The 15,236-nt window shown below is 38.9% G+C and overlaps 1 protein-coding gene across 1 annotated transcript in view; it reads left to right on the forward strand.

The window, feature by feature from the left end:
- The window catches only part of FRK (fyn related Src family tyrosine kinase), a 54,695-nt gene extending 39,700 nt beyond the window's left edge, over nt 1-14,995 (forward strand). Inside the window, exons 5-8 of the mRNA XM_056344087.1 lie at nt 4,125-4,283; nt 9,282-9,463; nt 11,623-11,788; nt 13,506-14,995. Coding sequence (XP_056200062.1) covers nt 4,125-4,283; nt 9,282-9,463; nt 11,623-11,788; nt 13,506-13,720 — 722 coding nt within the window. The 3' untranslated portion in view covers nt 13,721-14,995. The remainder of the gene's footprint in view (nt 1-4,124; nt 4,284-9,281; nt 9,464-11,622; nt 11,789-13,505) is intronic.
- The last annotated feature ends 241 nt before the right edge of the window (nt 14,996-15,236 follow it).

The raw sequence follows: 15,236 nt of genomic DNA on the forward strand, positions 1-15,236 counted from the left end.
TCATTGCAGGAGAGATTTGCACTTTGTCCTATGCTGAGTGTGATGGATTCTCTGGAACCTATTGTCTGGGCAAGCTGGCTTCTTCAGCTGTCAGCATGAAAAGCAGACATCTATCATTACCAATTAATCGTATCTGAGAAAATTCCTTATGCCTGTTCAAGTTGACGGATGCATTTGTCAGTATCATATTGTAAGACAACTCCCAAGCTTCTCTCTTTGCATGGAAGCTGCCCAAGCACAGTTTTTTTTCAGGAGGCTTTGTCAAAATAGTTACTGGTTTGGTACTGTCAGTGGAGGTTTTAATAATATTTTCAGTTCTTCAATATGTCATGTCTTTAGTGCATACACCACATAAAAATCTTTGCCCTCAGGAGAATCTGCCAATTTCTCTTAACAAAGAAATTCTTTTATTTCATTTAGTTCAGCACATAACCCTAAACTAACTTCTCAGTTCACTTCTGTATGGTGAGAAAGCTACTTGAGGATTGTCAGATACCTATCGCATTCTCCTGTTAATGTGAATAGCTTGCACTCGTTCTTTTGTGTTACCAACAACATGATGCTTTTAATATTATTTCTTTATTATGCATAAACTTATTCAGAAGATCACAGTATATGCTTAATGTACTTTGCACACAATTTCATTTTGTATAAACTTATTCAGAAGACAAGGTGGCTTTGAAGTACAAGGTTACTTTGTAGTTATTTGGGAAGGTTTATTGAAAGTTGCAAAGGGTCATGGGTGGATCTTATCAAATATTTAAGGACCACTTACATTTAGGCCAATGGAATATGGAAAATAACTGACCTTTCTCTCTAACTCATTTCCAAATTATCAGTGTTCATCTTATAAAGTGAAGTTTCCTCAATTCCAGAACAAAATATTTTCAGAAAGAAAATGATCAGAACTGATATATCTGCTTTAAGTAGTCTTAAATTAGAGGTGGTTGCTGGCAAAGTAGCACATCATAGAAGACATCAAAGAAACATATTCCAACACTTTGTTCTGAAGAACTTTGACATTTACAAAGACATTCTTAATTCAAAAAGCAAATTATTAAAACTATTTTCTTCATGTACTGATCAATCTACTCCCAAATTGGTGTCTTACACAAGGGATACTTGTTTCAGTAAATGTTTCTGTTAACTAGTTTTTTGGTCAAGTGGTTTCTACTTACAGTAATCTGCTCTTCATATTGTGCTTACCATTTACAGCTGAAAACATATATTTCATTAAAAACACATGTTAATCAACCGCAAACTAGAAAAAGTTATTTGAAACTCCATGTGGCATGTATTTTATGTATTTTACTTACATAAACGTCCTCAAAAATTGTATTGTAACTTCTTTCCCACTATTGTGACAGGCTTTATCTAACTAATTTGTATCAAGCATATTTGCTTGGTTTTAGAGGCAGTTTTTACTTTGCTTAGTTAGTTGCTAAAACCTAATCTTAGACAAAACACTGGTAAAGACACTTTCAGTTAGCATCCAATCCACTTACTAGCTACAGTATAAGAGCTACAGGGCTCTGGGAGGCTTTGGGCATTATCTGCTACTTGTGCTATTTAAAGATATAAGTAAAACTGAAGGTTACATATGCTCTTCAAAATATGCAGAAAATAATTCTTATCAATCTTTGTTACTGATTTCTTATCTTTATTATTATTAATTGCTTCTACAGCATAAAGAAGGATTTGCTGCTATTCAGTTAATAGAATACTTCCCTCCTGATCAATTTATTGGAAGTTGTCATATGTGAAACACATGTTGCTTGGTTTCAGTTTGTTGGAAGAAGTTTATAGCATGATTAAACTGAGAGATTCCTTGTAGGCAAATTTTGATGACGGGAACAAATCAGACTGTCATTTTCTATGGTATGAAGAAATCCTGTATGATGTTCCATAAAGGGTAGTTGATTTAGTAGGCCTCAAGTTAGTAAATACTTTATCCTTTTTAGGATAAACCTGTAAAATTTTGGCACCCATGCTAAATCACTAGTCATGCTTATGCATTTACCTGTGGAGGCAGAATACTTCACACCATGCAGCTTCTCTGTAACCTTTCGGATGATTTCCATGACACATGCATGTATCTTGAAGAGTAAGCAAATGAACCAAAATATTAAATCAGTACCAAATTGAGTCCAAACCCTTTAAAGACAACCCTAGGCTTGCTTTTTTTTTTTTTTTTTTTTTTTTAATTTAGGATTGGTGGAAAGTTCAAATAAAGCTGTAAAGGAAGATTATGCTGCTCTAAATAGGAAAAATACATAGGATTGTCCTTACAGATATTTTTTTTTTTTCTACCTGTCATAATCTCTGCTTTATCCAGACCAAGTGTAAGTCATTAACTTTTCAGGCAGACCCCCACTTTCCTCTGACAGTTGCAAAAGGAAATGGGTATAGCCTGTACCTGTTGAGGAGATGTATTATTGGTTGCTATCCATTTATTGATGGCATGGAAATCTATTAACTTTCACCATCCCTCCTAATAGCATTATATAAGGTATCATGAAATTGGACCCCATGGGATTGCCAAGGAAGTATCAGGACACAGAGTGGAGCACCTGGCCCTTGCAATAATCCTTGCTCTCACAAGTTGCAATGTCAAATGGCTCTTTTTTCATAAAGTCTGTGTCAGAAGCATTTCTGAGTCATTCCTCTCACACTGATGCAAGGATATGAAATCACACATTATTGCTATGTTTTGGAAGAAGTTGGAGCACTTTTCAGGAGGTGGCATTCAGGGTAGGTGTTGGGTGAAGGTGGCCCAGGCTCATTTGACAGTTCTGTGGAACAGATTTTCTGGTGGAGTTTTATTGCTGAGCCATTTAGCATCCTCCTAGCATTTAACTTCATTTAAACATCCATGTTTGGAACAGAGCCAACTCCCAAATGAAACTTTTTTGTTACCTAATGCTAAAAATCATGTAGCCTTGGCTTCTCAAATGACTCAGCCTGCTTACACTAGGAAAAGTTTGTTTTTAAACATGGAATAGAGCAGATTAGACTCCCTGCCTTCCCCCCCCCCCCCCCCCCCCCCAACTGTCACTGTGATCTTTTCTTAATAAAACTAATTTGATTTGGGAGAAAGGAAGCATTTGAGTAGTTGAATAATTTCACATTTGTTTATACAAGTATTGTGAAGTTGATGTTGTTTACCATCTTCCTCAAACATTTGAGAATATCTGATCACTACTGTATCATTCCAGTTAGAAAGCTTTGTTTATTTATTTGTGCATGTTTTTTCTAATCAATCCCCTACTCAGGACATATGAGCTGTAATCCTAAATGTGCCACTGACTTTAGCTCCCTGTGCCATTTCTGTATGTTTCATTTCATGGTTTTTTTGACATGGTTTATGCATTGGCTTACTGTGTATAGGAATAGAACTAGAGATATTACGACCTTATGTAACACTTAAAAAGTTTAGATCATTAGTTGTTAAGATAATTCTGCATTTAAGAGAGTGTAAAATTGCTGTTGCATATGTCCATACATTCATATTTCTAATAAGGTTGCTATTATATTACTATTAATATGCTATATTAATATGCTATATAACATTATAAACATATATTAAAATTATAAATAGTTATTGTATTTATGTATATAAAATGCACACTATTCTTCATATGCTAAAGTGATTTCAGTGCTCTCAGGTTTTGATTGCTGAAGCTGAAAACATAGTGCAACAGATTCTTATTGCAGCATTATTTTTCTGTCAGAAACTTTATGTTCACTACCCAAGCACACTTACCTCAGTTTCGGGTCACTTTGTTAACCAGTTGTAACATCATTGTTTGCTTAAATTATATCAGTTAACATTCTAGCCTCACTTTTTTCTGTTTGGGAAAGGCCTGGGGATGGTTAATTTAAGCCTTTATATTTCTGGTAGCTGGAACAAATATGTTCTCTGTCCTTGTGCAACTGGCATGCTTCACTCATTAACTGTTTATTTGAGGGGCACTGTCTGTTTTCTGTGGCATCTGTGAAGATTTGAGATGCTAATGCACTTTGAAAGACAGAAAACAATCTCAGTTGTTCCCTTAAGACTGCCAGGCTGGTAGGAAGGCCTTTAATAACCTCAGCTTATGTTTTGTTATATGCTGTTGTTTCAGGTTCAATGGATCCAAAGGACTTTCTGAGGGAAGCACAAATAATGAAGAACTTGAGACATCCAAAACTTATACAGCTTTATGCTGTCTGCACGTTGGAGGACCCTATTTATATTATTACTGAGCTGATGAGATATGGAAGTCTTCTAGAATACCTTCAAAGTAAGCAAATGACTATAAACTCATTTCAAGGGGTGCCACAGCCGTCAGTTTAGTAAATACACTAACATAAAAAACAGAAGTACAACACCCTGGTTTAATATAAAAGGTACATAATTTGTCATGTGTGGGGATATGAAAAGAGGAAAAAAAGAGGTTTATGAATTTTTAATGTGCCAAAGTATTTGAGAAGTAGGAGAGAATCACATTCACAGTTTGATTCTTGCCTTACAATGAATGACCCATATTTTTCCCCCCGGTTCCATGAGTAGATGGGAACATAGACTGACAGAATAAAAATACAAGCATCCAGAAGGATAGGTCATCATATTTGACATGAAATAGAGGCCCTTCCACAACATGTACCTAACAGCTTTGAAATCTATTACTAGGCAGGGATAGCCTTTCACTGTGAATTTGTCCCCTGCCTATAGCATCAGGGCTTTTATCTCAGCAGCACTTAAAAGTGCTCTTTTGAAGGCAAATAATAATTAAAAATAAAGTTGTACAGCCTGGAACAGACTAGGGTAATGATTGCACTTTATGTTCATCCTTGGTATCGAAAAATGCTTGATTTTAGTGTTGTTCCCCATTTTTAGTTTAGCGGATGTCTCTGAGATGCCAAATATTTCTAGAGCTGTAATGATCTCTTGAAGACAAAATGTTCACTGTGATTATCTTGCTAAATTTCTTCTCTGTCTCCAGCCCATAAGGCAAAGCCCTGTGAAATACTACAGACTATATACTGTGACACATACCTTCCCTCATCTTCTCTGTGGAACCATTTTTTAAGTGGGTCTCAGCCCAGGGACAATTACGCTAAAGAAATCTCTGGTACAGGGACAGTCCCACCAGGAACTACACAGAGAGGGGCTGCAATGAGCTTGGGCCAGATCATCTGCAGTTTTGTAGGCATTTAGTGAGCAGAGGTAGCAAGGCACAAATTTCCTTTAAATTCTCATCTTTGGTGCCTTTGTGTGCAGATTGCTGCTTATCTGATTGAAAGAGTCTGTCCCATCAGGAAATGATTGCTATGCATGAAAACATTTATTGCACCAGAGAAATAGCTCTAAGAAATCCAGGATGAGTCACAGCTATTGCAGAGGTGAAAATTATCCTCTTTGTGCACAGTGTACAACATGTCCGGGACACATGAGCACTGCAGCCTATGTGTGCATCAGTTGCCAGCACATGCACAGCAGCTGCCCTTGCAGCCTCATCTTTGCCCGAGTGCTCATTTCTGTAGCCCTGCATCCCAGAGACTGTGGAAGGTCAGTTGGTTTTCAGGCAGCCGTCAAGATAACGGTAAAAATGGCCAGATGAATCCCAGCCTAGTGGTATCTCGTCTGATGGCCTGTGCACAGGGGAATAAACAGAACTAAAAGGTAAAGGCAGATATCCAGGTTCTTTTATAGGTATTGGTCAGAGAAAAGTCATTGCCATCAGTGACAGTAATAAGAAAAGAGATTTTAAGCTTGCGTAGAGCTCTGTGACTGGAAGTGATCTGTATTGGTGGGAGGTCAGCACACAACTCCTTATAAGCTTTCTTGAGACTCAGCCGCTGCAGGAATCATGAAAACACTTCCAGAAGGCTGCTGTCTCTGTATGCAATATGGGTAGATATGGCAAACTGGAACAGAGGGAAGTCCAGAGATCATTCTTTGGTTAAGTTTCCCGTCCTAGAAATGCATGGTATGTTTTTCCAGCTTTAAAAATCCCTAATATTTCATGCATAGTGACTATCTCATTCCACCGTAACGACAGCTACTTAATGATGACAAGCATATGAATTCCCTGTGCACCTTGTGAATGTACTTTGGGATACTTCTTGGTGATCAGTGCTATGCAGAGTTATTGAGCTGCCACCAGGATGAGAAAAATTCCATAGAAAACTTTTGTTTGTTATTGGATGTGAATGAAATTGTCATAAATGTGTGAGTGTTTTTATCAATTCTGATAGACCTGGGGCTTGTTCTGGCAGGGATTCAGTCTTGAAGTTTGCTGAATTATTATGTAGGCAGTGCTCTCAACTGGAGAAAGAGATGCTTTTTTTTTTTTTTTTATTGTCAGGCATCTGTCAATGAGAACATTTTCCTGTCTTTCCTGTATAAGATACTGATATTGATTACTTAGAACAGGGTGCAGACCCTAAGCTTTCTTTAATATTTTCTCTAATAAATTTTTCATATAAACGTGATAGGTTTGTCAAAAAATATTAGTTCAAAAGGACATGGAGGTGCTACGTTTTCTTTATAGGATAAAGAATAAGCCATGGGAAGGTTTTCTAAATTCATCAGTAGTACCTGGTTTTGGGTGTGGAAGTTATATTAACTTCGGTTTTGTGCTGTAGTTTTTCCTCCTTTAAACCAGTTTTAAAAAAACTAAAGCACATGTATACCCATATGAATACAGCTGCAAACTCTTCTGAACTGCTCTCAGCCAGCCAGATGGGAGCTGGCTCTGGTCTGGAAACCTCCACAGTTGTACTAAAGCTGTGCTGTGCTTGAACTTGTGTGCTTTGGCTGGCCTAATCTGGGATTTTGGAGTATAGTCAGAAATCTTTATGAGACAACCATACAAGATTTGTACTCCAGATCCCAGAGAGACCCATGCTTTCCTCTATCTTTGTGTACAGTTTGCAGCTTCTGATCAGCTGAGGCTCCTCCTTACAGTTTTCCTTTCAGCTCCAGGACAGCAGCAGCACAGAACCAGCTCACACAGAGAAACCCTCCAAGAAATACTGCAGCAGCTGGGGCAATGGTGACCTCTTGCCCTCCCTCAGCTCACATGCTAAAGGCAGTAGGTCAGTGTGGTCTGGGATCCGAAGCAGCCCCCAGTGGCAGAAATAGTCTTTCAGCTGCAGTTGCACCATTAGAGGTGGTTCTTGTCCTTGTCCTTTAACAGGATGCACCTGTGAGTCCTGCAGGGCATAAGACAGGGAGGGTTTAGCAGCTCTAACTCCTGTTCTGCACTGAAGCAGCTCATTAAACACGAGGCTTATGAGTCATACTTTTTTTCCCTGTGACATTGCCATGTTCTGCCTCTTGGAGCAAGCTTGTGTCAGGCTAGTCTGGAGCACAGGCAGAACAATGACAAACCTGTGCTCAAGTCTGTCTGCATCCTTGTCTGCTTTCACCAGGAGGTAGTCCACAGCCTGTGCAGATGAAGAAACAGTGTGAAAGGGAACATGGAGAGAGCAATTTTAAACTGAGTCACATAAGCTGGTTTCCAAAACCCAGGTACTTATGCAAGGTGCTTGTGCGCATTCAGTTATTTTCTGACCAAATACAACACAAGTGTCATTTGTGGATTTGTATCTTTGTCCAGCAAGCTGAATAATAAATGTTGATGTCAGCTGGTTATCAGAACTGCAAAAATTCAGTGTTACATTATCCTGATGATGGGTTTTCTTGATAGTTATGCCATAGATTTTCACCTAGCCTGATTTTTCTCCCTCTCTCTTTTAAAGGTCAAGGCAACTATTAAACATATGTGTGGGAGAGGAAAAGACTTTCTGAGTCAACAATAGAAGTAAATAATCTTAGTACTGGATTATCATGACAATGAGTTTAGCCTCAAAAAGGAAAGGACAGTAGACATACAGGGCAAATTTAATAATTTAAAATTCATTTCTTTTACCTATTCATCTCAGAACATTCAGATGAGCAGGAAATTCAAGACCTGAAGATTGCAGAATAGATTAGTAAACAATGGAATTTCACACTCTTCATAAGGGGTGATTGCAAGGTTAGGTCAGATAAAATGCCAGAACTGGAAGAGGCTATGCAAAACAATGCTGAGACACAATTTCACTACAAATCAATTCAAAATAACAATCAGAAAACTGCCAGCTACAAATGTTTTATTTCTTTAACTCAGAGGCAGTGAGGAAAAGTCACCATCCTAATGAGAAGCAGGAACTGCCAATAAACCTACCAGCAAACACTCAGCTTTTTGATATTATTACGATTCTGAAACAAGGTTGAAACTTTTTTGAGTGTTAGTTCTACAGAGGCAGGCACTCACGCTTCAGTGATGCAGTGTTTGGGTATGGGTGACGTTGATGCTTGAATATAGCACTGATTTGGCTTACCTAGATTACCTTAGGTTATAAATTCTTTGCTATGAGGAGGTCAGCTGTCCCCAAAATGCCACAAAGGCCCTGAATTTGTATCCTAATAAGTTATACCCCAATGACTTTTTTTTGGGGTACCTGTCTTACAGGTTTTGGCTGCATTTTTTAATGACCTAGGCTCTATCCTTCATTTATGGAGGCAAGTTGTTCTGCTTAGAGTTCTTCTAAGTCTGAACAGATGATCTTTGGTTGCCAAATCTCTGTTTCTGGGACTTACTGATCTTACAGTGGTGGGAATGGCATGTGCATTGCTTCAGAAAGTTCTACTAGAGAAGCAGGCAGCTTGAAAGCAGCACAAGGAGTCCTACTGTTGAGTAGCAGCAACAGAGATAACAGCGTGAAGCAGTCAAGTGGACTGGAAGGTGAAAATGAGAATTACATTTCACAGCAGATGATGTATGTATTTCCTAGTAGGAATCATTGGAGAGCAGGGAACAAGGATAATTTTGTGCTTTTCCATCTTTAGTCAGTTTTGGCTACACCCAGTGAGTACTGACATTAACTCTTACTCACAGTTTAGAACAGGTTATCCACCTGTCAGAAAGGCAAACATTGCATTGCTATCAGTAGATAAATGCCTTTTTCTTTGAACTGTGTCAGCAGCTCCTTCCAGGCCTAGGTCAACTGCCGCATTTAGTATTTACTCTTTTAGAGAAGATGGGACAGGTTACTCAGTTATTGTGAAACTAGCTGTATGACTTTAAATAGTATCATTCACTGACCTGTGACATTTGGTCCAGCTGTTACTTTATTGTATTGCATGGTTTCGTTGATCTGTGTTGGCTGTTTGAACCAGTCAACTGTTATGTTATTTATATCTAAGTACCATAAATAGTACGTTATCCTGTCATGTTCTTTTTAAACAGAAGATGCAGGCTCCCAAATCTTCCTGACACATCAAGTAGACATGGCTGCTCAGGTGGCTTCTGGGATGGCTTACCTGGAATCTCAGAACTATATCCATCGGGATCTGGCAGCTAGGAATGTTCTTGTTGGTGAACACAGTGTTTACAAAGTGGCAGACTTTGGACTTGCAAGAGTTTTTAAGGTAGGTTGTGAGGTAGAATTGGCTTTACTTTAACTGTGGGGAACAAGGTGGAAGAGCAAACTGTAGCTTCTGAATTGCAGAGTTCAGGCAAAAGGCATGCCCAGGGAGAAAACAACCTCTAATATGTTCACTTGTATCCTCTACCTGAGTTATCCCATGCCAGGCCAGAAGCTGGCCTGTGCTTTTGTGTCAGTCTGAAGATGGCATCCCTGTGACTGCTTCCTAGTCAGTCCCCAAGGAAGGAGCTTGGCAAGCAATAATACCCTTAGCTGCACAAACTTTATCCACAAGATGCGTGTCTGCCACATGGAAAGAGATTACAGGAATGATGGCAAAATTATTTCCCTGAGCCTGTAAGGGAAGGTGTGTAAAAATGTATTGGCAGCTATTCTCTCCCTGTTTACTTCCCCGCTGCCTCCATAATGCTTGTGAGTGCAGGTAGCAATCATAAAAGGACCTTATTCCTCTCCATGACTAACAGTGGAGTTCATAAAGTGAGCTCTCAGAGCTTTAAATCTGATGTAGTTTCAAATTCTTTGCCATTGAACTGTTTTTTTTTTCTTTAATTCATGAGAACATGGAATGCTGAATAATGCTGACCAAGATCACCCTGGAAAAGAGCCATGGTTTACAAATGAGATTTCCTACCTCTGAAAATGATTGGATCAGAGTTGGAAAGATTTGATTTGCTGTATTTTATGCATTTCAATATGTGATCCATAATTTCTGAGGTCTTGTTATTGTTTTTATTGATTTATGTTCTTGCACTGAGAAAGAAAAACAGAGAAAAAAGCCCTCTGCTTGTCATTTTTTTTTTTTCCATTCAAGCAGCGGAAATTGAAGTTCATAACAGAGTTGGATTTATTACATACTGAAGTATAGAATAATGGCTTGACAGTGGCATCAAGGGACTTTGAAAGTGGTTTTTGCTTAATTTTGGTTCTTCTAGTTATGCTTAAGTTCAGATTGCACATTTTTTAACATGGAAAATACATATTTTTAAATGAACAATGCTTACAATAGTTATTTGTCCTCTGTCCTCACATGAGAGGGTAATAACTTACAGCTGTTGACATTTCTTGTTAAAACTGAACTTTACTAAAATACTATGTCCTAAAGATATCTTGGCAGACTTTCTTGGGAATATTCTGTCTCCTAAGCCAAAGCACTAATACGGTCACATGCAAAGATCTCAAAGAAGCAGGTGTGAGAAATGAAATCTATATTTCTGGATGTGTTAATTAGCATAATGAAATAATTTCTTGTTTCTAGAGATGTTTCTAGATACAACTGTATCAGTATGTAGATACAAAACACTAACAACCAGTCTTTTCAAAACTATAGGACATTACATCTGGGAAATGTACATTCTGTATTAAAACCTAATCAAACAAACACAATCTTATGCACATTTGCCTGAATTTGCATGTGAAAAACCTGATCAAGGCTTGGATATGACTGATGTACACTAAATTACTTCAGGAATGAAAGAGAGAATAAAAGTTCACAAAGTTTTGGTATCTGTGCTATAAAACTTTAAGGACATGATTCTACAAATTTGCAAGTAAATAATTTCTCTTTTTCTATGTGTCTTTCATCTTCATTTTACATGAATTAATTGGACCCACTGTAAGCAAATATGTTAATTTGAATCACTTGGAGTTTGTTCTTTGGTCCCCAAAACCTGCTTAAGTGATTGTTATCAAAGTCAATGGCCCTTCAACACTGCAATAAATCACAGAAGAAAGGTTCTGAAATTCATTAGCTCTTGCTCTTGCCTTTACTGAAGACCAGATGTGGAGCCATTTGGTTTCTGCTGTCAGCAGGATGCTTACGTTGCCACTCCTGACAGACTTTTGAAATCTTGCATGCCATGTCCAGAATTCACAGTAGCAGGTCATAATTAATCACAAGCCACTCCAACACTGCGTGCTTGCTTGAAATGATAAATGCTTTAGAAAAGCCTCTGATGAACGGTAGCATTTCTCAACTGTGAAGTCCAATTCAACAACAGACTTCAGAAAGTGTGTGCTTTAATACCATGAAAGGCAAGTACTTGGCTAAAAGAGAAGATTAAACACATGCTTAGCTTAGTCAGGTGCTTAAGTACTTTGCCGAAGCAGATCTGAAATCACACTTGCTTCTTTTACCCATGACAGGTAGAAAATGAAAATGTGTATGAAGCTAGGCCTGAAACAAAACTCCCAGTGAAATGGACAGCCCCGGAGGCAATCCGCTACAACAAATTCAGCATTAAGTCAGATGTCTGGTCATTTGGAATACTTTTGTTTGAAATAATCACCTATGGGAAGATGCCTTATGCTGGTAAGTGCTTTTACCAAAAGAATGATGTCTAATGTTTTCTTGCTTTAAGAACGAGAACAAAAAAAGTCCAACACCCATACTATGGCATGTTAAACGGTGAAGACTGTTAAGTACAGAAAGATGAGGTCCAGTTTAGTGGGTCAGACCTTCTGGCTGCCCCAGGCTCCCTGGAAGCTTTCCAAAGGCTGTGATTAGCAGCCATTCAAGCTTCTTCTCACTGGAGTCAACCTGCGTTGCGCAAAACCTAAGCTAACTAGCTGTTTCCCTCCAGCATCAGCTGCAAGATGCCAACTCATAGAATGTGGAAAAAGGGAAGGTTTTCCTGTTGCCCATCCTGCCCTTGTTTGTTTGGGTTTTTTAAATTTATTTTCTTGAGGATATCTGATGGAAGAACAGAGTATTATGTGTGAAGTGCTGCACAGGCATCTGAGGAAGGAGGCGTCTGAAAAATGTATCAGTGTTTTTACCCCCTTCCCTCATATTTGAGTATTGCAGTGGAAAGTCTTGATAAAGAGAATGATCACAAGGATTTGGAACAAAATGTCACCAACCTAAAAAGCAGATTTAATGGTATGAGAGCAGCCATTATTCCTAGCACTGTGAGAAATGCTCAGGGAACTGTGGCTCCCATAACACAAGGTATCAGTGAGATGATTGACTGTGGCTCATTTTGTGCTGGTGAGAACACAAGGGAAGGACTAAAGCAAAAGAAAGTTATTCTGTGTCTGCACAGGCCTGAGGGGTGGTGTGTTTGCTGTAACTGTATTTCACAGGATCCCAAGCTAGTATTTCCTGTAAGAGCAAAAATTGATTTTGCCTTTTGATTCCCACTGTCACCTCCTGTGAAACTGTTCTGAAAAAAAGAAAATCAAAGCCAAAAATCCTCAACTCTTCCTTGTATAAACTATAGATGTGTGCATATGCACACACACACATAAATAAGCTATTCAAGTATAAATGATACATAACATCATGATTCTTGATATTGTCTGAAAATATGTTCAGCGTTATCCCTTTGCAAAGGCAGAGTTTACCTGTAACTTTACATCCTTTTGCCTGCCTATTTGCTTACTTGGTATTACATTCAGAGAGAAAAGAAGTAAAGATTATGCAATTCAAGATGTAATTTAAAGAGCAGAAAACAGAAAGGGAACAGGACAATAGGCTTAATATATAAAGGTATAGCACAGGTAGGGCAATGGTCACTTCTCCATGATGTGCAGTGACAGAGCAGGCAGGATGCCATGGCATAGCTTCACCAGAGGAAACTTAGGGCTGATGTTAGTGAAAACTTTCTAAATGTGAGGAAAATTCAGCAGCAGGACAGATTTTCTTGGGAGATTTTGGACTCGCCTAGACTAGAGTGATTTAGGAACAATTTAAGTGAAACAGATGTCAGAAAAATTTTGGCAAACCCAGGTGGTGGAGAAAAAGCCTCATACCCAGAGAGAGCCATTTGCTGTGCCTTTCGGGTGGCTCAGCTGGGGTGAGGGGGCTGGGAAATGCTGGAGATGGTTTTTAACTGATGGCTTGGGATCCTCTGATGACTCCTGTGGCCTGTTGCTGTTAAGGGGGGCCTGCTGTGCCAGCCCTGCCCTCACCGGGCACGTGTACCTCAAGGGAGGGCATCCCATTGCCTCCTTTCAGTCAGAGATAAGGACACGTGTTGTCACTAAGTAGACCCTGAGTAGTCTGTCAAGCTCCTTTGGGATTGCAGGTATGCCAGGACACCAGGTCATCCAGATGCTGGACAAGGGCTACAGGCTTCCTCAGCCGGAGACGTGCCCAGCGTCGCTGTACCAGCTGATGCTGCAGTGCTGGAGCGTGGAGGCGGACAGGCGGCCCACCTTCGAGGCCCTCTGCGGGCAGCTGGAGTGCTACTTTGAGACCAACTCCTCTTCCTACGCTCAGACCCAGGCTGTGGTGAAATGAACTCCCAGGCACGGGCTGAGGAGCAGATGCTAGCCAACGTGGCTGAAGGGAGTGTTGTGAAGTCAGCCAGGTTATTAGGGGGTGCTGAGGAATTCTGGTATGTTTTCATCCCTGTGCTGATACTCAAAGACACTGTTTTGCAAGACTAAGCATCAGGAAGCTGGAGGGGTGGGGGCTTCTAAAAAATAAAATGTCTTCTATTTATTTTTTAAATAACAGATTGTAAGAATGAACAAATGAAATGAGTGTCGCTCAATAACCATTGTTGTGTTTTGTCATTTCTTTACTGGAATAATTATATGCTGTTCCTTAGATTTTTTGTTCCCACCAGGTTGTTCTCATGAAGGAATGTGATGGCTCTGCACAGCAGGATCTGTGCTTCCAGGTCCTCTTGTAAAAAAAAATAAAAATAACCCCATGACTGTGATGATGGAAGACTCCAGATTAATTGCCTTGCTTAGACTTCAAGTACATGTACTTCTGCTGTATCAGAAAATAAAACAGGTGTTCATGGGAGAAAAGAAATTATTTTGTTTTGTGGATGCAAATCTTTTTTAATCTTTTTTAGTTTGTCTGCTGTTCCTTTTTTACAAAAGTAAACATTATTATTAGATTCTTGAAGCTGTTTGTTCTTAATGTTGTTAAATATTGCCACAGAACCAATGAATTATTGTCAATTCAAATGTAAAGATTTCTTCCATAGTACTTCATTTTAGGGGTATTGGAGGAAAAGATATTTCAACATGAACTCAAGATTGCCTTAGCATTTCAGAGTGACACCCTTTCCTGTCCTGCTGCCCAAAACACAGACCCACTCCAACAGGACAGGGCTGAGGGCAGGTCTAGGTATTTTGCAGAGGGACTAGCAATCCATGCTTCCATCTTCTCCAAATGTGACTTTCTTATAGGACATTTAAATAACAGATGATCTATTTTACTTTATCCATGGGGAAATGGAGCCCAGGTGCTTCTGCTAGCAGTCTTTACAGCTACAGATTTTAGAATTTTTTTTTTGCCAGTTTTTCTAATTAACTACAGTATGTATTCTGCTGAAATCTGATATCACTGTGACAGTTTTATGTTCTCAATTGTGAGGCTTAGAGAACCAAGTTTTAATTATTTACTTACAATTCATCAGTTAATTATTTAACAACATAATCTAGGAATTAAGAGCTGTACTGTGTTAACATAATGTGAGCTCAGTATAAATGTGCTACCATTTTCCTCTAATATCAAAAAAGGGTATAAATAAATGAAAAGATTCATTACTTTAAAGGCTGGGTGGCTTTTATTACATCTTTTTCATTTTCTTTTCTTCTCTTTATACTGCAAATCCATTCATCTCAGTGCCTTGCTTCTAATTTTTAATTTCCTTTTCCCCTCTACTTTTGGAAGGCAACACACCTTTTTTTTCCTTTTATACACATCGCTTATGTACTCACTATTCAAAACTCCTTTCCTTATTTATTGTTTTTCTCCTCTTTCTATCTTACTACACTTGGAGTGTCTCCAGCAT

This window comes from Falco biarmicus, chromosome 6 (genome assembly GCF_023638135.1).
Source record: "Falco biarmicus isolate bFalBia1 chromosome 6, bFalBia1.pri, whole genome shotgun sequence".
Classification (NCBI taxonomy): Eukaryota; Metazoa; Chordata; class Aves; order Falconiformes; family Falconidae; genus Falco; species Falco biarmicus.